Source organism: Balaenoptera borealis (assembly GCF_965194805.1).
Source record: "Balaenoptera borealis genome assembly, chromosome: 14".
Classification (NCBI taxonomy): Eukaryota; Metazoa; Chordata; class Mammalia; order Artiodactyla; family Balaenopteridae; genus Balaenoptera; species Balaenoptera borealis.
In genome coordinates, this window is record NC_138875.1 from 69,793,145 (window position 1) to 69,812,760 (window position 19,616).

Sequence of the window (19,616 nt, forward strand, 5' to 3'; positions counted from 1 at the left end):
GTGATTTATTTTCTTTTTGAAAAAATTTAATGATATTATATTATTATAATGTTTTACCACTAAAAAGATTCTAAGAAGGCTTTGAGGGATTACTGATGAAAAAGAGTGATTTTATAAAACCCAGCAATTCTTAAGGAGAGTGCAGCCAAAAAGGCCTTTTTTGTTCTTTTATAGTTTCTTCCAAGAATGGGCTCACTGAGACAGAGGCCGAGTGAGCAGACAGCCGCAGACCTGAGGGAAGCTATGAACATCTCAACTCCAAGGATGAGAGTTGCCTGTGAGCACATAGGAAAAAGCAGGTAAGAAAAGGCATTAAAAGTGTCTCTCTTTAAAACGATTGTGGGGAAAAAATGGAAATTCTTAACCATTCATGACCGGTAAGAAAGGCTGAAACTTCATGTTTGCTTTCTTAAATATCTTGCTGCAAACCTTTTCCCAAACTATATGTTCGTTATTACAAAAATAATTCTTATAAGCATCCCTTCTTAAACAGATATTAGTAATTCTAATATTCATGATCAAGTGTTTTAAAGATTTCCACTTAAATCTAAATCTAAAAAGTATCATTAAACAGAAACACATTCTTGTCTACTCAGAAGCACAGTCTAGAGGCGGCTGGATGCCTGGCACAGAAGCTGCTGCTTTCCACTCCTTCACCCAGGGCAGACATTGCTAAGTGATCACAGCACTCTTTTCCACCAAACTAAAGACTGTCTCTGTATCCCTATCTATTCTTCTCAAAAGGTAACTTCTAGGCGTGAATCAGAGGGGGCAAAAAAAAACAAAAACAAAAAACCACTCATTAATGTGCAAGTACAAACCCAAGGCGCCACCTAGTGGCAGAGCTTCCTAATTGCAGGCAGAGTACAACTAAAACTATCCCGTTTTATTTATTTTTTTAAATTAATTTTTATTTATTTATTTATTTATTTATTTATTATTTTTGGCTGTGTTGGGTCTTCGTTTCTGTGTGAGGGCTTTCTCCAGTTGCAGCGAGCGGGGGCCACTCTTCATCGCGGTGTGCGGGCCTCTCACTGTTGCGGTCTCTCGTTGCGGAGCACAGGCTCCAGACGCACAGGCTCAGTAGTTGCGGCTCACGGGCTTAGTTGCTCTGCAGCATGTGGGATCTTCCCGGACCAGGGCTCGAATCCGTGTCCCCTGCATCGGCAGGCAGACTCTCAACCACTGTGCCACCAGGGAAGCCCATATCCCCAGTTTTAGAAAGAACCGGATCCCTGGGCCAGCAAAGCCAGTAACGATGACAGTAAATAAACTATGCAGTCTAGTCTTGAGCAAATACAGTAGCCCTCCTAGAGAAAAGTTTTGTATTTCAACATGGGTTTTCCTTGCTTTAGCCCAAGAGATTGGCCAATAGAAGAATGTCAGGCAACAACTAGTAGCAACAAAGGGCCTTTAGAAAACCCCAAATTCTTCCCCAATATTCTCTTTGCCAAAGACTGACTCTTCTGTCTGTCAGGTTCCCGAGCTGCCCAGATTTCTCATTCTGCAAACTACATACACCATGCCTCAGAGTCACGTGGGTACCTTTTCCTGAGCAGAATATGCCAGGCCCTGCATAAGGAGCTCATCTGAAGTCTCCTCTTAGCAACCTAGCCTGAGACAAGTGCTGCTATCCCCATTTTCCAGGCAAATACACTGAGGCTCAGAGAGGGGAAGCAACTTGGCCAAGGTCACACAGTGAGGAAGATACAGGCAGGATTGAAACGTCCTCCTGGCCAAGCTGGGGCTACAGACCCCACAATGTCAGCCCCTTCCTGACAGCAGGCTGCCCTTCTTGCTGGAGGAGTCTAAGCAGGTCAGCTGTGCTCCTGGGAACGTCCCACCGGGGCAGGGCACAAGCAGCCCAGATGGGCCAACGGGCCCCATCAGGAGGGGGCTGGGCACAGTGCAGTGTCCCAGGGCCAATTTGGGACCTGGACTGTCCCGACCACCTGCTCCAGGGCTCTGCAGCAAGATGTTGAGTCGCACTCTGTGGTCACTAGCTGTGCAGTTTATCAGCCTCCCTGGCCTCCCTTTCCTGGGCAGAATACCTCTGCATGGGTGGCTGTGATAATGCATGCCGTCTGCAGGCACATAGATAAAGGCTTGGGGCTGACTCAGTAGAAGACAGGTCATTGCTGCCCACCCCCCACCCCCTGCTCCTCTCCACCATCCTGTCCTCCTGCGGTCTCTCTGCTCTCTCCACATCGCTGTCTGCCTGTGTGGCTACTCTGAGCCCCACCTCTTTCCATGTCAGGCCCAGCTCCTCCCTGCTGATGGCAGGGCTCAGTCTCTCTGTCTCTGTATGTTTATCTCTGTCTCTAACATTTTCTTTTTCTCTCTCTTATCCTCCCTCTCTCTCTCACCCTCCTCTTCTCTATCTCTGTCTTCTCTCCCCTTCTCTTCCTCTTCTTCCCTCCCTGGGATCAGGGGAGGACACAGTCAACTTCAGCTTCTCCTGGCTCCAGCGGGTGGACATGGGGGGCAGCCCTGGCTCTCTGCCAGGTCCTTCCCTCTGGCCAGGGCCCCCACCTCCCCATCACCTCCCTGAACAGCCTCCACTCAGGTGTGTCATGAGTAACCGGAATCCCTGGGCCAGGCCTGCTGAGGACAGAGGCACAGGGTTCTTCCCGGGAGGGGAGGGAGGGGCCGCCTCCCAGGGTACAGCTGGTTCAGAGGCGCAGCTCCTGATCCAGCCCTGGCCCTTGTGGATCCTCTGCCTGCCCAGAGGTGGAGACCCATGTCAAAACTTCACCCCAGCACCCAGGGGCCCTCCCAGGATGCAGGCAATAGCAGCTTCCAGAGCTGGAATTGTAAGAGTTGCCATTTCATATGTGTGCATGCGCGGGCGCACACACACATGAATTTAATTCTTAGGGCAGAGGGTGAATATAATATGTATACTTTTTGGTATTAATATTTTTCAAACCATGCAAAAGGATTCACAGTGAAAACTAACACCCTCAGTCCCTCAGTTCACCTTCCCAAAGGCAGCCAGTTAGCAGTTTCTTGTGAATTCTTCTAAAGAAAGTAAGTGCATGATCTGAGTACTTACGGGTAGATATTCCTGCAATTTCCCCCCAATGGCAGCATCCTTTACACACAGCTGCACTTACTTTTTTCACTTAACAACTGATCTTAGAAGTTCCATAATCTAGGGACTTCCCTGGTGGCGCAGTGGTTAAGAATCCGCCTGCCAATGCAGGGGACATGCATTCGAGCCCTGGCCCAGGAAGATCCCACATGCCACGGAGCAACTAAGCCCGCCTGCCACAACTACTGAGCCTGCGCTCTAGAGCCCGTGAGCCACAACTACTGAGCCTGCGTGCCACAACTACTGAAGCCCATGTGCCTATAGTCTGTGCTCTGCAACAAGAGAAACCACCACAAAGAAAAGTAGCCCCCACTCGCTGCAACTAGAGAAAAGCCCATGCGCAGCAACAAAGACCCAACGCAGCCAAAAAAAAAAAAAAGTTCCCTAATCTACCTCATCTTTATATATATAAATATATATAAGCCTTAGCTTTATATGTATATGTATATATAATTCACATGCCACAAAACTCATTCTTTAGTATGAACAATTCAGTGGTTTTTAGTATATTCAGAGTTGTGTAACCATCGCCACTAATTTTAGAACATTTTCATCACCCCAAAAAGAAACCCCCCCCAAAAAAAAAAAAAAGAAACCCCATACCCACTAGCAGTCACTCCCCATCCCCTGCCCCCAGCCCCTGGCAACCACTAATCTATTTTTTGTCTCTAGGGATTTGCCTATTCTAGACATTTCATATAAATACAATATGTAGCCTTTTGTGTCTGGCTTCTTTCACTCAGCATGATGTTTTCAAGGTTCATCCGTGCTGGAGCATGTATCAGTACTGTGTTCCTTTCAATGGCTGACTAATATTCCACCGTATATGTATGCCACATTTCACTTATCTCTGTTCTTTTTACTGGCAATACAGCATTCCACTGATGGGTGTACCTTAATATACTAGTCTCCTGCAAGGAGCATTTAGGTTGTTTCCAGTCTTTTGATACTACGTACAGTACTGCAGTTAATTTCCTTCTGTTCTTTGCAAATATACATGTAAGAAACTTCCTCACTGTGGAATTACTAGGTCAAAGGAAGACACATTTTGCCTTCTATTACATATTACCAACTGTGCTCCAAAGAGGGCATATGTGAAGTGACATTTTCTCCACATCCTTGCCAACTCACTTTTTCAAAGATTTTAAGTCCTTACCATCAGTTTTGGAAGGTGCTATCTCATTGTGGTTTTCATCTGCAATTTTTTCTTTTGAGTGAAATTGAATGCCTTTTCATTCTGAGTTGTCTGTTCATAACTTTTGTCTATTTCTCTATTGGGTCATTGATTGATGTTATTGATTTGTAAGAGCTCTTTACATGTGGAGGAAATTAGTCTTTTTTTCTGATTGATATGTTGAAAATTTTTTCCACAGTTAATCATATTATTCTTTTTCAATGCAGAAATTTTTATGTACCCAGTGTATCCTTTATGGCTTCTGGGGTATGTAGTTTTCCTAGTACTCTTAGAAAGATTACGGAAAGGGCCCAGCATCTATTTATGATCCATCAGGGGAATCAGACAAATCAACAGATGGCTCCTGCATAGAACGCTGTGAGTGGAGAAGCCCAGTGGACATGTGATCCAGTCTGGGGGTATGGGACACCTTCCTAGAGGCAGGGAGGGGGTGATGTCTGAGCTGTGACAGAAGGGGGAGTGGGCATTGGTAGGCAGAGGGGATGGGATGGGAAACCCCTGCGGTCCAGCTGGAGAGCACAGGGTTAGCTGGGAGGATAGAGACTCTCTTTGGTGTCCCAGGGTCTGGGACACAGGGAGGATGAGCAGGCCAGGCCACATTCAGTTCCCACCCTGAGGGCAGCAGGGACACTGAAGGTTTCCCTCACAGGGAAATACCTCCAGTCACCTTTGGAAAGATCCCAAAAGACTGGAAGGGTCAGAGAGGAGGTGAGAAGCCACCAAGGAGACTGAAGCCACGTCCCATAGAGGGTGGGGAGGCTGGAAGGGACAGAGCCGAGGAGTGGGCAGATGGAGAGGATCCAGGCTTGGCCCTGCAGGGCTGGACAGGAGGGCAGGGCAGGGAGAGCCTGGAGTCCAGGTGCTCCAGGGGTGCACATCCCCCATGCTGTCCATCCACTTATGACTCCCTGGGCCAAGCCACGGGCTAGAAATCCATTTCTTCTGGGTCCAGCAGCTCCATCTGCCTTACAGGGCTTCCCAGGCACAATTTATACCAATGCAGGCAGCCCAGAGCCTATTGGTCAGCCAGTGCCAGGCAAGGGCAGTAGATGGCAGAAGGACCAGCTCCTGCCTCTTAGGGGTGTGGGAGTGTGGGTCTGAGGGAGGCAGAGCCTGTCGTGCAGAGGATGGTGCTGGGCTGGCACCCTGGTCCTGCCCCCTCTGCCCGGTCCCCACAGGAGCTGAGACCGACAACCTGGGGTCCTCTTCCCCAAGTGCTCTTCTCTCTGTGTCTGTCTGTCTCTTTTTCTGTCTCTCTGTCTTTCCATCTGCCTCTCTCTACATCTCTCTGGCTGACATCTCTCCCTCTGTCTCCAGCTTGCTGGCTCTCTTTCTCTCTTTCTGAGTATCTCTCTATATCTCTATATCTCTCTCTGGCTCTTTCTCTCTCCCTCTCCTCTTCCTCCTCAGAATCACTTCCTCAGAGTGGAACCCATTCATCCTGGGGGTGTCAGGTGGGGCAGGCCCACATGCTCCTGGCCCAGCAGGCACCTCCTGGGACTGGCAGGGCTGGCAGGCAGCTCCAGGGTCTCCGCTCTGAATGGCTCCTCTTGCCTGTCCTTCATGCCTGCCAGGTCCATCTCAACCACAGGGACTTGTGGCCACCACTCCAGATGCGTCCAGCAGGGGGTGGGTTTCACCTCACTGTGGCCGGGAAGAGGACATTTTCCTACACAGAAGGCCCTTTCACTTGGCAGACCTTGTTCCTAGACCCTTGGTCACCAAGCATCCCCCTTACTAGCCTAGAAGTGATTACTAGCCCACTACTAGTGATTTAGGGTTTAAATGAGGAAGAATCCCTGTTAACTGGGCCCCAACATTTAACAACATTCATTAACACTCTAGTGTAAATGAGCCAACCTCTACCCCCTCCAGCTAGGTGGATGTTGCCTAAGGAGACCTCATTAGTCTGTTTTTGCAGGAGGAGAGATGTGGAAAAAGAAGCAGAGCCAGGGATACCCAAAGAAGGGAGGTAGGGCAAAGATGGGGGGCAGAAAGGAGGGGATTTGTGGGCAAGGAACCAGAGGAAGGGAAGTGGGACAAACATTGTTAAGGAGAAGGCCTCTTATCTGTCCATTTCTTCACAGTCAGCAAAGCACAGTCACAGGAAAGTCCCCAAGTCTTGTATCCCTCCCTCCCCCGGTTTCCAGATGGGGGCACTGAGGCCCAGAGAGAAGGGACTCACTGTAGATCATGCAGACATCCAGGTGTCCGAATTCCAAATACAGGTGCCCTGGCTGCCACCCTGTCGTCCTCCCCTGACCCAAGGTGCCGGTCTCTCCCCCTGAGGATTCCTGAGGAGGGCAGGAAAGCCCTCTCGGAGCCCTAATTTATGATTTTCCGACAGCTTCCTTCCTCCCATCACTCCTTCCAGCTCCAGTCCCAGCTCCATGAGGAAGGAATGAACTGGGTGAGAAGGGCAGCTCCATGGAGCATAAATAACTTAGCTGGGCAGCTGCAGGCTCTCCGGGTCCCCCAGCATCCCCGCCCTGGCCCAGCGAGGGGCCGCAGGGCCAGGCCTCCACATCAAAGGCACAGAAAGCGGGCATTGTTCCCTAACCTGGAAGGCCGGCCCACCGGCCCTGCCCTTTGTCTGGGCAGAGGCTTCGATGGCGATGGTGCTGGCGCTGACTGGGCCCCTGGGGGCTCCGGGTACCCCCAGGCCTCTTGGGCTGCTCCCTCCCCTATAGAATGGGCACGACATGGGTACAGATCAACTGGGGCACCTGGGCTCACACAAGCTGGTGTGCAAGCAGGGCTAATTTTATGGACCCCCCCACCCCCAGCCAGGGAAACTGTCCTTGGGACATAGTCAGAGGGAAGAGGTCCTTAGCACAGGCTCCAGGGGCAGTTCACAGGGAAGGGAGGCTGCGACCCAGGTTTGTTTGCTGTTAGAAGAACAGCATTTCCTGTTTGGATTAGGCCGGCTGGATGTGTCAGTGAATCCACACCAGAAGGGCTGTGTTTCCCAGACCCCATGGCCTGCTCCCGGGTTGGGTGTGTGTGTGTGTGTGTGTGTGTGTGTGTGTGTGTGTGTGTGTGTGTGTGTGTGTGTGTGTTTATGCATGTGCTCCCTCTCACCTCCTCAGCCTCCCGACGGGAGTCTAAATCTGAGCTGAGTTCTCTTTTTGCCCAAAGAAACCCCCTTGCAGGGTCAGAGGGCAGCAGTGTGGCCTAATGGGTAAGCGCAGAGGCCGGCACCCATCACTCACCAGCCGTGGGCCCCGCACCTGGTGATAATATGGAGGCCTCCCGGGTGTGGGAGAAGAGGGCAGGCGACAATGCAAGCAAAATGCTTAGCACAGCGCCTGGCACACGGTCAGCGCTCAGACCGGACCGGAAGCTGCTGTTGTTGCTGGCGGTTGTGGTTCAGTCTTGGCAGCTGAGAAGATCAGCCCCCCAGGGAAGAGGCCCCACCCACAGGGGCCTTGAGCCAGCGGGCCCCTCTCCTCCCCATCTCAGCAAACACTGAAACCTCAAATGACCAAACCCAGGTCCCTGCAGCATTTCCTGCCCTTCCTGCTCAGGGGGGAAAGAGGACCAGAAAATAGGCTGATATCCACCAGGAGAGTGCACCCTCAAAAGGGGGCTTCATACTGTGCCCCAGGACCACCGCGCAGAGACCCAAAGCTTTAAAAACTGCCTTGTTTTTTGTTTGTTTAATTGAAGTATAGTTGATTTACAATGTTGTGTTAGTTTCTAGTGTACAGCCAAGTGATTCAGTTATATATATATATTTTTTCAGATTATTTTCCATTATAGCTTATTACAAGATACTGAATATAGTTCCCTATGCTATACAGTAGGACCTTGTTGTTTATCTGTCTTATATAAAGTAGTGTGTATCTGTTAATCCCAAACTCCTAGTTTATCCCTCCCCCGCTTTCCCCTTTGGTAACCATAGGTTTGTTTTCTATGTCTGTGAGTCTGTTTCTGTTTTGTAAATAAGTTCATTTGTACCATTTTTTTAGAATCTACGTGTAAGTGATATCATATGGTATTTGCCTTTCTCTCTCTGACTGACTTCTCTTAGTATGATAATCTCTAGGTCCATCCATGTTTCTGTAAATGGCAATATTTCATTCTTTTTTATGGTTGAGTAATATTCCATGATATATGTATATACCACATCTTCTTTATCCATTCATCTGTCGATGGACACTTAGGTTGCTTCCATGTCTTAAAACTGCCTTGTTTTTTCAGGCAAGGAAATGAGACTCCGAGAGGGGAGGTGACTTGTCCCGGGTCACACAGTGTCCAGTGGTTGCTCTGGAATTGACACCTAGGCCTATGGGGTGCTGAGCCTATGTGGTAACCACCAGGCTGCACTGGCATGGGGGTCTAGCTCTAGTTTTAAATAAATACCCTGGACCAAGGGACCCCAGCCTCAGTAAGGATAGGACCCTTTCTGATGTCAAAATGTTGATCACAGCTTTTCCTGGGAGCATCCATTGCTGGAGAAATTCGCAGTGGCCTGGAGCACCCACGAGTTTGGTGATAAAGGAACATATATGCCATTCATCACAGGAGCATCTCAGACACGTTGCAAACAGATGTGGTAGTGCCTCCTCATTCTGTGGCCCTCCTGGGCCTTCCCAGGACAGAAGCCACTGCCCAGCACTTCCCCTTCCTAAAGAGCTGCATACCCTCCAAAGTGCCCTTTGGGGTGTTGGGGGTTTTTTTTGTTTTTTTGTTTTTTAATTAATTTATTTATTTATTTATTTATTTATGGCTGTGTTGGGTCTTCGCTTCTGTGCGAGGGCTTTCTCTAGTTGCGGCAACTGGGGGCCGCTCTTCATCGCGGTGCGCGGGCCTCTCATCATCGCGGCCTTTCTTGTTGTGGAGCACAGGCTCCAGACGCGCAGGCTCAGCAATTGTGGCTCACGGGCCCGGTCGCTCCGCGGCATGTGGGATCCTCTCAGACCAGGCCACCAGGGAAGCCCCGGGGTGTTGGGTTTTGATCGTGGCCACCTGACCAGGCCTCAGATGGGCCTGGGACCATCTCATAAGATGGCCCCTTGAGAGTGACAAGTTATCTGGAGGATTAAGTAACTGATCTAGTTGTGTCAAAAATAAGAGCTAACCAGAGAGGTGCAAAGCTGCTTTTCTTGGGGGTCAGACAGATGGCACATAGAGGTACCCAAAAATCACAGATGGAAGGGAGGGAGGCAGCTCCCTTAGGGGGGCAAAGTTGGCACCATGATGACGTTGTTGGAGGATGTGAGGAGCCCTTGGGGGAACCACGTGAAGCAGGGGACTGTGGGGGCCAAGGCATATCTCATTCCTGCACACACCCCATAAGGAACGTGCAACTGTTCTCCTTACAAAGAGAAACTGAGGCTCAGAGAGGGGCAGGCCTTGCCCCAGCTAACATGGGCAGAGGGGGCAGAGGGAGGGTTTGAACCCAGCTCTCACTGCCTGCCCCCTCGGGAGACAGGGGTCGGCTCTCTCCACTGGCACACCCTCCGCCCTCTGACTCAGCCCAGGGCCCTGTGCTGCTCTGGTGAGTCTAGGAGAGGTAGTCCCAGGAATCAGAGGTCAGGGCCAGCATGCCCTTCTTGCTGGAGTGTTTCTAGCAGAGATCCTAGATCTGGACAAGCCACAGCAGGATCCTGTAGGACAGGCCCCCGGTGCACTGCCACGGTGGTAGGGGCTTCACCGGCCTGGGACTGCCTGCTGCCCATCAGTTCTGGCAGAAGGGGGTGGGGGGAGGTCAGAGACTGTCCTGGAGTTTGGGGAGGGTTTGGGTGCCCTCTGATGAGAACATAAACACACACTCCGGTCACAGACACATACATCACACACGTGCACACAGGCATCACACATTTCACATGCCCCTATCACACCTGCACACATATGTATCACACACACATACCATACTTTCATACACTTTGGTAGGATTCACAGCCCTCTCCCCAGAAGCTCATCCATGTACCCCAGATGAAGTAACTCCACTGTAAGCCAGTCCTTTCCTTGTCACTGATGGGGAAACCCAGGCCCAGAGCAACTGATGTCTGCACTCTTCCTTAATTGTGCTAAAGAGCTGACACCCCCTCTGAAGTCAGGAGACCTGGATTTGAATCCTAGCTCTTCCAACCACTGATGGGGTGCTTTAGGCAGATGACATCTCCTCTCTGCCTCAGTTTCTCCATCTGTAAAATGGTGATAAGAGTGGACACTGACTTTATGGGGTCAGCCCAGGTCTTCTCCTAGGGGGACTACGAGTGCCTGGGCCTCCTTTTTTCTCTCTGTAAAATGGGGATAATTGTGCCCACCTCACCCAGAGTGGTTTGAAGATTAAACCGAGAGAGGATGTGAGGCGGCGGTGAGGTGCCCTGCACACAGTGGCGCTCACTGCTCGGGAAGCCTTTGTTGCATGGATGGACAGTCCCTCGTGGCTCGGGAACTGGAACCCTCAAAAATGTCGAGAGGGGATGACACCCCCGCATCATTAGCCCAGGCTTGTTGGGTTTGGGTCCTGGCTGCGTCTGAGACCGTGGCCCAGCCTCAGCTCCCCACTTTGCAACACGTGGGAGGGCACCTCGAAACTGGCACCGCGCCCCCAAAAGGGCCACGCGGCGCAGGGCGCCAGGCTCAGGTGGGCACCTGGCGGCCTTCCTGGCGGGGGTGATCCGGCCCCCCAGGGCTCCTTCCGGGTTGGCAGCGGCGGCGCAAGGGGCGGGGGGCCGCGCGGAGGGGCCGGGCGAGGCCGGGAACGCGCGCCCCCGCCCCGCGCCCGCCTCCCGGCCGCCCTCCCTCCCGCCGCTGCGCTGGGAACCGGGATCCGCGCGTCCTGGGCGGCTGGCTGCGCGGGCGGGGACGCCAGGCTGGGGGCGACGGCGAGGGGCCGCGCGCGGAGGGCGCCGGGCGCAACATGGGCGGCCCGCGGGCCTGGGTGCTGCTTTGCTTCGGGCTCCTGCTCCCGGGAGGCAGCGCCGCGTGGAGCGTTGGGGGAGCCCCGTTCTCTGCACGCAGGTAAGGGCTGCCCCCACCCCCCGCACCACCTCTGTGCCCTGCCAGCCCGGGGTTGGGGACAGGGACTCCAGGCACCGCCCCCCCCCCAAACTCCGTGCAAGCCCGGGATTGGGAAAGGGACCCGGTTCCCCACCTCATTGCCAGCCCGGGTTGGGGCAGGAACCCTGGGCCTCCCCGCTATCTGGCAGAAGCTCCAGGCCCTGCGGGGGTACCCTACTTCACGTATACGGAGCCGGCAGTCCCCCGACAGCCTTCTCCACCCCCCACCGCTTCACCTTCAGAGCCCCAGGGGGTGGTTTCCCCCGAGGGAGGAAACCACCAAGACTTCCCCCACCCTCTCCCTAGGGCCCCCTTCCTGCACATAGGAGGAGCCCAGGACACCCTCTAGCTGACACTTGGGGGACCCTCCCCGCTTTACTGTGCTCCTGGCTTTTTTTTAGTATCCCAGCTATTTGTTTTCCTCAAAGGAAGAAGACTGGGGTGGAGTTTCACAGACCGAGGGTCAGTGTCGGCCCCCAGGGACCTGGCATTTTGGACTGCGCTGGGAGCAAGTGCTCTGTCTTCCTGCTGCTCTCTCAGGAGCAGGGAGAATTCTGTCTGGTGGTGTTTATGGAGCATCTCCCAGTACCAGTGAGGGGGGCCCTTTATGTGCAGTGTTCAAGGATTGAATGAGGTAGGGAACTCTTGTCCCCATTTAGCAGATGAGAAAATTGAGGCCCCAGACGATTAACATAATCTCATTGACCATTAATAGCAGAACTGGGATTCAAATCTGTGTCTTTCTGGCCTTGGTGACACTGTTTGAACCTACCCAGGCCCCTCTCCTGGCTGTAGCCCCTGCCCCTGCCCCTGCCCCTGCTGGGGTCCCCTCTCGAGGGCCAGCCGCCACTGTTGTCTGAGGCAGACAATACGGAGTAGCCAGGCCTCTCCAGGCCTTTTCATCCCATTCAAAGGCCTGCCCGGCCCCCACCCCCTACGGGCTCAATTCTTTAATTCTTTTCAGAAATTCCATTTTCCCAGTGGTCAGGGGCCAGCGTGCCCCCACTGGGCTAGCAAGAGCAGGTGACATGGGCAGGGCTGGAGGGCAGAGGTGGCCGTGGCATCAGAGGCCAAAGGAGCAGTTGTCTTGAGACAGGGACTGACGGCTGGCAGATGTCACAGCCACCACCATGCATGCTGACCTGGGCTGGCATTTCACCTGTACCTATCCCCTCCAGAATCTTCCCGACTGCCATGGGAGGCACACATTTTTATGGTCCTCATTTCATAGAGGAGGAAGGTGAGGCTCAGAGAGGGGACATGACCTGCCTAGGGCAAGGATGTGAACCCCCAGGGTCCCCAGTGTCAATCTCAGGATGATGGTTGAGAAGGCATAAGTCCTGGACTGCCCTTCAGCCAGTCCACTGCCTCGCAGCCTGGACTCCTTGGCCCCCCAGGACTTGCTATGTGGGAGCAGAATGGTGTCTGTGGGCAGGTATCTGGTGGTCACTGAGGACTGTCACCCCATCTGATCATAGAAGGCTCACAGTGGCCTGAGCATCACAAAAGCTCTGTAGGCAATGCTGTTGCTCCCATTTTACAGATAAGAAAACCAAGGCCTAGAGAGGGAAAGGCACCTCAATCTAAGTCAATCAGTTTCCAGATCCAGTGTACTTTTCACCCCAGCAGCTCTCCTGGAGGAGAGCGAGCTTTTGTCAGCTTGGGGAGCTGAAAAAGGTTTGCAGGTCGTGGTTAGGAATTAGGGGCTCTGGCCTCAGATAGAGCAGGGTTTTATTCCTGGCTCTGTCACCCACTCAGTGTGTGACCTCAGGCAGGTCTCTTCAGGGCCCCAGGTCTCAGTTCCCCTCTCAATTTCCTCACTGTTCCCCTCTTCCCTCCCCTCGTCCCCTGCACACAGGCCTGTTCTGAGGACAGTCCCCCATGGGAGGAACCAGTGCAGGACCTGATGTACAGTGGTTCCTGCTATGACCAACATTAAGTGAGGGGAGGGACCCCTAGCCAGAGGAGTCTGTGGTTCTTGGCTGCCAGGACCTCCCCTTGTGGCCCCATCCCAGCATCACTGGAGACGGCATGAGGATGTTGCTCCCCATCAGCCCTCCCTCCACCCCTATCCCGGTGCCCCAGGCGCCCCTTGGCAGCCAAGAGACCAGAGGGAGAAAAGAGGCTTTGTGCCTGGGGAGGGGGAGGCCCGGGAAGGCATCCAAGGGGCCGCCCCCAGGCCCAAGAATGTGGCAAGACTTTGAGACCCCCGGAACCAGGGTGCCCGGGGCTGTGCAGAGCTGCCTTGGCTCGCCCTTGCCCCTATCTGCCCCCCCAGTCCCTGCTGGGGGTGCTTCCTGCCCCTCTGAGGGCCCTTCCAGGCTTTAATGACCCATCTCAGTGTCTCAACGCTGTGGCTGTAGAGTTGAAGCCGTCACCGGTGTCCTGGTCCAGGCTTCTTCCCCTGCAGTACTGGCTTTTTTTGGGCAAATCCAAGAATCAAGGAGAGTGGAGAATTTTCTTCCCCACCCCCTCCCTTGGGAGCTCAGATCCCAGCGCTATACCCACAGGGGTGACCTGGGTAGGTGACTTCTCTTGGAGCCTCAGTTTCCACTTGGTAGAATGCAGAGCCTGGCAATCCCTATCCCAAAGTCAAGGGGGAGGACCTTGTGCGGAAGGTACAGTGCTGGTGTCCCTCAGGGAAGCCCCTGGACCACAGCCGCCTGGTGTGGGCCCTATGTCACGGTCCAGGAACAAGAACTACCAAAAGCCGTCAGCACTGCGCTAAGGGCTTTGCCTGAAACCTCCCTTGCTGGAGGAGAGTCTGCTGTCCCCATTTGCAGATGGACAAAGTGAGGCCCCGAGTGGGTCAGGGCTTTGTCCAAGGTCACCAACTTAGGAAGCAGCAGAGCCAGTGTGTGGGGTTCGCCTCCGGTGTGGGGTTCTGGCTCTGTTCACCCCACCCCCACCCTGTGGGTCTTCTTTCTTTCCTCTCCTTTTCATAGCGTCCCTTGGCCCCCAGCCCGCTTGGCTGCCTCCTGCAATTAGCCCCTATCACTGTTCCGGATCACAGCCCTGGGCCCTGTGGAGACAAAGTCCCCTGAGCTCCTCGTGGCAGGGGGTGGAGGGCAGATGCAGGGGGGCCCTCGTGGGGGTGGCCAGTGCCAGGCCGAGCTGGTCTGGCCTGTTTTCTCTTCTCCCGGCAGCCTCTGGAGGCCCAGGAGGTGCTGAGTGGGCAGAAGTGGCAGGCCCAGGAGAGAGGTGCTGCCTCCTCCCAGCCCCTGCCATTGTCCCATCCCACAGGAGGTAACCCAGTGTCATCGGGTTCCTGGGTGGCTTATCACCAACCACGCCCCAGAAAAGAAGCTCCCAAGGGCAGCAGGATGGGGGCGGGGCCTCCAAGGACTGCGCCCATCTGTGGGAACCTGGGTCCTGGCTCCCCTGCCCAGGGCCACTGTCTGTTCTCAGTCATTCAGTCATTCAGCAAACCTCCCTGAGCGCCCCCGGGCTGAGCCCCATACTGGCTTGGTCCCCGCCAACGCCCTCCCACAGCACCATCGGGGGAGGAAAAAGCTCAGGGCTGCTGTGAGTGGCTGAAGGGGGGCCCTGCAGGTGCCCAACTGTGCCCAAAGCCTCAGGACTGAGACCCAGAGGATGAATAGGAGTTTGCTAGAGCAGGGAGAGGGCTTTCCAGGTAGAGGGTATCTCCTATGCAAAGATCTGAGGTGGGGAGAAGACGCGCATGGGAGGGAGGGCAGGAAGGAGAAAGAGCAGCAGCGCAAGTGTGCAGGACCCAGCGGTCAGGGCTTGCAGGGTGACGGGCAGCGTGGTGGGCTGTGGACTTCAGGCCAGCAGCACCCCTGGAAAGTGGACGGAGGGGTGGGCGGGTGGCGGAGCCAGGCTAGGACCCTGCGGAGGAGCTCGGGCTTATCCTGGCAGCAGTGGGGCTGGGTCTTCAAGGCCAGGGAGGGGCAGCGCGTAATTATTGGTGACCCCCCAGGTGGAGGGCACGAGGGGCTGACCTTGAACCCCACCTGGCCAGAGTGTCGCCTCCTGTCTAAAGTGTCTGCTAGCCGGCCATCAGCTCCGTGTCTCCTAAGCAGGGGATTCAAGCAAACTCCAGCTGGTGGGAAATAAACCAGGGAACCAGGCAACAACTCACATGGGGGAGATTTTAAGTAAGGAAGAAGAAAAAAATTGTTTTCTCTAGCTTCCCCGTGGTCAAAAGAATTGCTAGGGCAATTGTGGGCAGTCACAGGCCTGCCTCCCCCAGTCCAGTCCAGGGGCTGGGCATGGGGGGGGTGTGCACACATGTGTGTGAGGGTGCACAGCCCTGTGTCTGCAGGTGTGGGCCCGAGTGCAAGTTGGACAGTCATTTCTGTGGTTATGTGTCCTGCCAGATTGACCTTGGTCTGATTGCGTGCTGTAGTGTGTGTGTGTGCGCGCACGCTTATGTGGGTCTGTGTGTGCACATGGACGTGTGTGTCTGGAAGTTGTGTATGTGGTTGTGTCTGTGTGCTTTCATGTCTGCATGTGTGTGTGCATATTGATGTGTGTGCATGTGTGTGAGTCTGTACACTGGCATGGAGTCTTCAGTCCGTGCCCAGGGCCCTCCTCCTGTGTCCCATGCTCTGGCCGTCCTCTGCCCAGGTTGCTCCCTCCCTCCCTCCTTCCTCCACTCACAGAGCCCCTGGGCTAGGCTGCGGGACATCACACAGGCTCAGGGAGCCCCTGAGTCCCCCTGAACTTGTACCCCAAGTTTTATGCATTTTTGGGGGGAGGAGCGACAGCTCACATCAGTCTCCAAAGGGGCTTATGTCCCCCCCAAACAAGATCCCAGCGGGTTTTAAACCACAGCTCTGGGGACCCAAAGGCTCTAACGGGTGGGGGCGGCCTTTCTTTTTTTAACATCTTTATTGGAGTATAATTGTTTTACAGTGGTGTGTTAGTTTCTGCTTTATAACAAAGTGAATCAGCTATATATATACATATATCCCCATATCTCCTCCATCTTGTGTCTCCCTCCCACCCTCCCTATCCCATCACTCTAGGTGGTCACAAAGCACCCAGCTGATCTCCCTGTGCTATGCGGCTGCTTCCCACTAGCTATCTATTTTACATTTGGTAGTGTATATATGGCCATGCCACTCTCTCACTTCGTCCCAGCTTACCTTTCCCACTCCCCGTGTCCTCAAGTCCATTCTCTACGTCTGCATCTTTATTCCTGTCCTGCCCCTAGGTTCTTCAGAACCTTTTTTTTTTTTTTTTAAATATGGAATGCCTCACGAATTTGCGTGCCATCCTTGCACAGGGGCCATGCTAATCTTCTCTGTATCGTTCCAATTTTAGTATATGTGCTGCCGAAGTGAGCACTGGGGGGCCTTTTTGAAATGCATCTTTTTAAACATAAAATCCCCACTTGCTCATTAGGAGAAACATTTCCAGCCTGTGGTTAAGAGCACAAGCCCTGGGGTTAGAAGAAGCTGAGTTCCAACCGTGACAGTGTCGCTCATCGTGGGTGCCTGGGGCACATCCCAGACCCCAGAGCCTCAGTCTTCCCATCTGTAAAGTGGCACTTATAATTAGGTGTGTGGAAGGCCCTGGGCACAGCTCCTGGCATGGTAAACGGAGGCTGCTGTGAGCACAGGGTCCTGAGTGGATGGAGCTCATCTAGGCATGTGATTTTTCCTCACTTAATACACACATAGGGAATTCCCTGGTGTCCAGCGGTTGGGAATCCGTGCTTTCACGCCAAGGGCCGGGGTTCGATCCCTGGTTGGGGAACTAAGGTCCCACGAGCTGCATAGCGTGGCCAAATAAAATTTAAAAAAAATAATAATACACACATAGCTTTATATGTACATACATTTACAGTCTTTTGGCTTTCTCTGCTTTTCATGTATTAATGGAAATGTCATTCTCTTGGTCCACACATACTTTTTCCCCCTTAACCAGGCACATGGAGACCTTGAACTCTGTCACAGCACCTGGTTCTCTGTGTCTAGGGGTCCCACTTAGGCTGTTCCAGTTTTGCGCCATTCCTGACAGTGCTGTAACAAGCGCCTGGCACCTCTGCTGTGGGTTCCCTGGCCGAGGGCTCTTTTGAGCTCCTGCCCCATCACTGGGCTGATCAGAGCCACCCTTCTCTGGCTTTCCCACCTCTGTGCGGTTGGCCAGGGTGTTTCCTCCTCCTGGACTGATTTCAGCGTGACACAGAACGGTGAAGGGACTTCCGCAGAGTCCCATAGCGAGTTTGTCAACTGGTCCCAGCCAAAGACTTTCTCCTTCAGGTGGGCTGGGTGGGGGTGGGGCTGCAGCTGCAGGGCTGGGTTTCCGAGGTGGCAGGCACCTCCGTGATGGCTGGGACATTCCAGGTGCTCACCGGCTTTCAGCCCTGCACGGGGTCACGGGCCTGCGTTTTTTTGCTGGTGCTGGGAAAGGAGTGACCGTTTCAGGTGACCCTTCTCAGCTTGAGCCCCCACCCCACCAGACTTTCCTTTGTGGCCTGGAGCCCAGGGTCAGCAGGTTCCCAGGCTGAGGCCTTCACAGAGCCACAGACCGTGGCTCAGGAGGTGGGGAGGAGACGGGAGCTGACGGGGCCTCTGGGATGGAGGTGGGGGCCAGGCTGAGCCGTCCACATTCCTGGGTTCAAATCCAGATCTGCCATGCACCAGCTCTTTAACATGAACAATTGTCTTCCCCTCCCTGAGCCTCAGTTTACCCCTCTGTTAAATGGGGGGGTGGTTCCTGGTTCACTGTGGGAAGATGATGTAAATACCTTTAGCATACAGTAGGTGCTCAGTATGTGCAGTGCAAGATGATTATTCGTTGGCATTTGAAAAAGTCAGTCCTCCATGCTTGGGATATTGATTGTGCATCCCAGCTGTCACACAGAGGGGACCTGAGGATAAGTGAGACAGAGCCTCTTTCTCACATGCCTCAGGGAGGGAGAGGGCAGACATGAATCGAATCACCAGCTTAATTCAGCATGACAGGGATACAGAGCGCTTAGGATCCCAGGCAGGGAACCATCGCTTCTACTCAGATGGGGGTGGAGGTGGAAGAGGACAAGGGAAGAGGTGACAGCACAGCGGGGCTTCGAAGGTAGGAGGTGTCAGGAAGAGAATTGGGGGAAGGGTGCTCCAGGCATCAGGTCCAGCATGAGCAAAGGCCTGGACAGCAGGAGTGGGAGCAGGAGACTTGGAGGGCTGAGGGTAGGGCTAGGCAAGGGACACCGCCAGGTTTCCATTGTCCGACCCTCCCTCTGGGGAGAGAGTGAGGGGAAAGACACTCACTCGCTGCCCTTGTCCAGGTGGGAGGTGGGAGGCAGTGGTGGCCTGGACGGGTCAGGGTTGGAAAGGAGATGCTGAGGAGGAAGAGCCCTGGTGAAGATGCCCTGCTCCCGTCTGGCCCCCTGCAGCTCGTTCCCCAAGACCTCCGAGAGCCCCCAGCACAGCTGTCCCCTCCAGGGTTCTGGAATTCACTGCTCAGCCACTTCAGCCCAGAGACTCCCACCAGGGCCCGAAGAACTCAGAGAGCTTAGGGGTCTCCCTGCCTGGAGACTCGGGGCTCCCAGAGAGAACGTGGGCTGCGCGTGGCACCTGAGCTTCCTCTCTGCTGGTCTGTTTCAGGAACTGGTGCTCATACGTGGTGACCCGCACCATCTCGTGCCACGTGCAGAATGGCACCTACCTGCAGCGCGTGCTGCAGAATTGCCCCTGGCCCATGAGCTGCCCTGGGAACAGGTGAGCGAGACCGCGTGGAGCAGGAGCTGCTGGTGTTCCCGCTGTGGGCACGGCCTGGTCGAAGGGCTGGTGCTGGGGCTGGGACCCAGTGCAGGAGATGCCTGGGACCCCAAGGGTGGGCGGACAAAGGGACCATTGTCCATTCCCAGCGCCTCCCCTTGACTCTTGGGCCTTCCTTGGGGGAGGGATTCCAGCATTCACCTGCACGCCTTCGCTAGGTGAGCGTTCAACACTGGGGACAGTCTAGCCCAGCTCGCAGGGGCTTCCTGTCCAGCTGGTTTCTAGATCCCCCCGGCTGGGGGCTGGGGAGGGAATGGAAGGGCTGAGTCCCAGAATGCATGAGGAAAGAGGCTCCAGAGGGACCTGGCGGTGGCAGAGGACCCTGGAGGCTCTGGGTTTGTCCCCATGGATGGTGGGAGGGGTGGCGGAAGGCCCATCTGAACCGGGCCACCTGGGCGCTCTTTCAGCTACAGAACCGTGGTGAGACCCACATACAAGGTGATGTACAAGACGGTGACAGCCCGCGAGTGGAGGTGCTGCCCTGGGCGCTCGGGGTCGAGCTGTGAGGAAGGTAGGACTGCCCCAGGCGCAGACCAGGTGCCTCCCCTCAGGTGTGTGGGAGGGAGCT

General features: G+C 54.3%; 1 protein-coding gene across 13 annotated transcripts in view; it reads left to right on the forward strand.

Annotated features, from left to right (window-relative positions):
- LOC309611308 (kremen protein 1) overlaps window positions 1-19,616 on the forward strand; it is a 145,351-nt gene that overhangs the window by 94,227 nt on the left and 31,508 nt on the right. For 6 of the 13 annotated variants that reach the window (XR_014234441.1, XM_082355573.1, XM_082355572.1 and 3 more), the window contains exons 10-12: window positions 175-299; window positions 18,875-18,988; window positions 19,456-19,559. Coding sequence is in view for 10 of the 13 variants with exons in the window: in XM_082355573.1 (XP_082211699.1) it covers window positions 175-299; window positions 18,875-18,988; window positions 19,456-19,559 (343 nt within the window). In the remaining 3 variants the exon portion in view is untranslated. Of the gene's footprint in view, window positions 1-174; window positions 300-11,043; window positions 11,265-18,874; window positions 18,989-19,455; window positions 19,560-19,616 lie in introns of those variants that run through there. The other 7 variants (XM_082355569.1, XM_082355568.1, XM_082355571.1 and 4 more) reach the window with 6 other exon arrangements.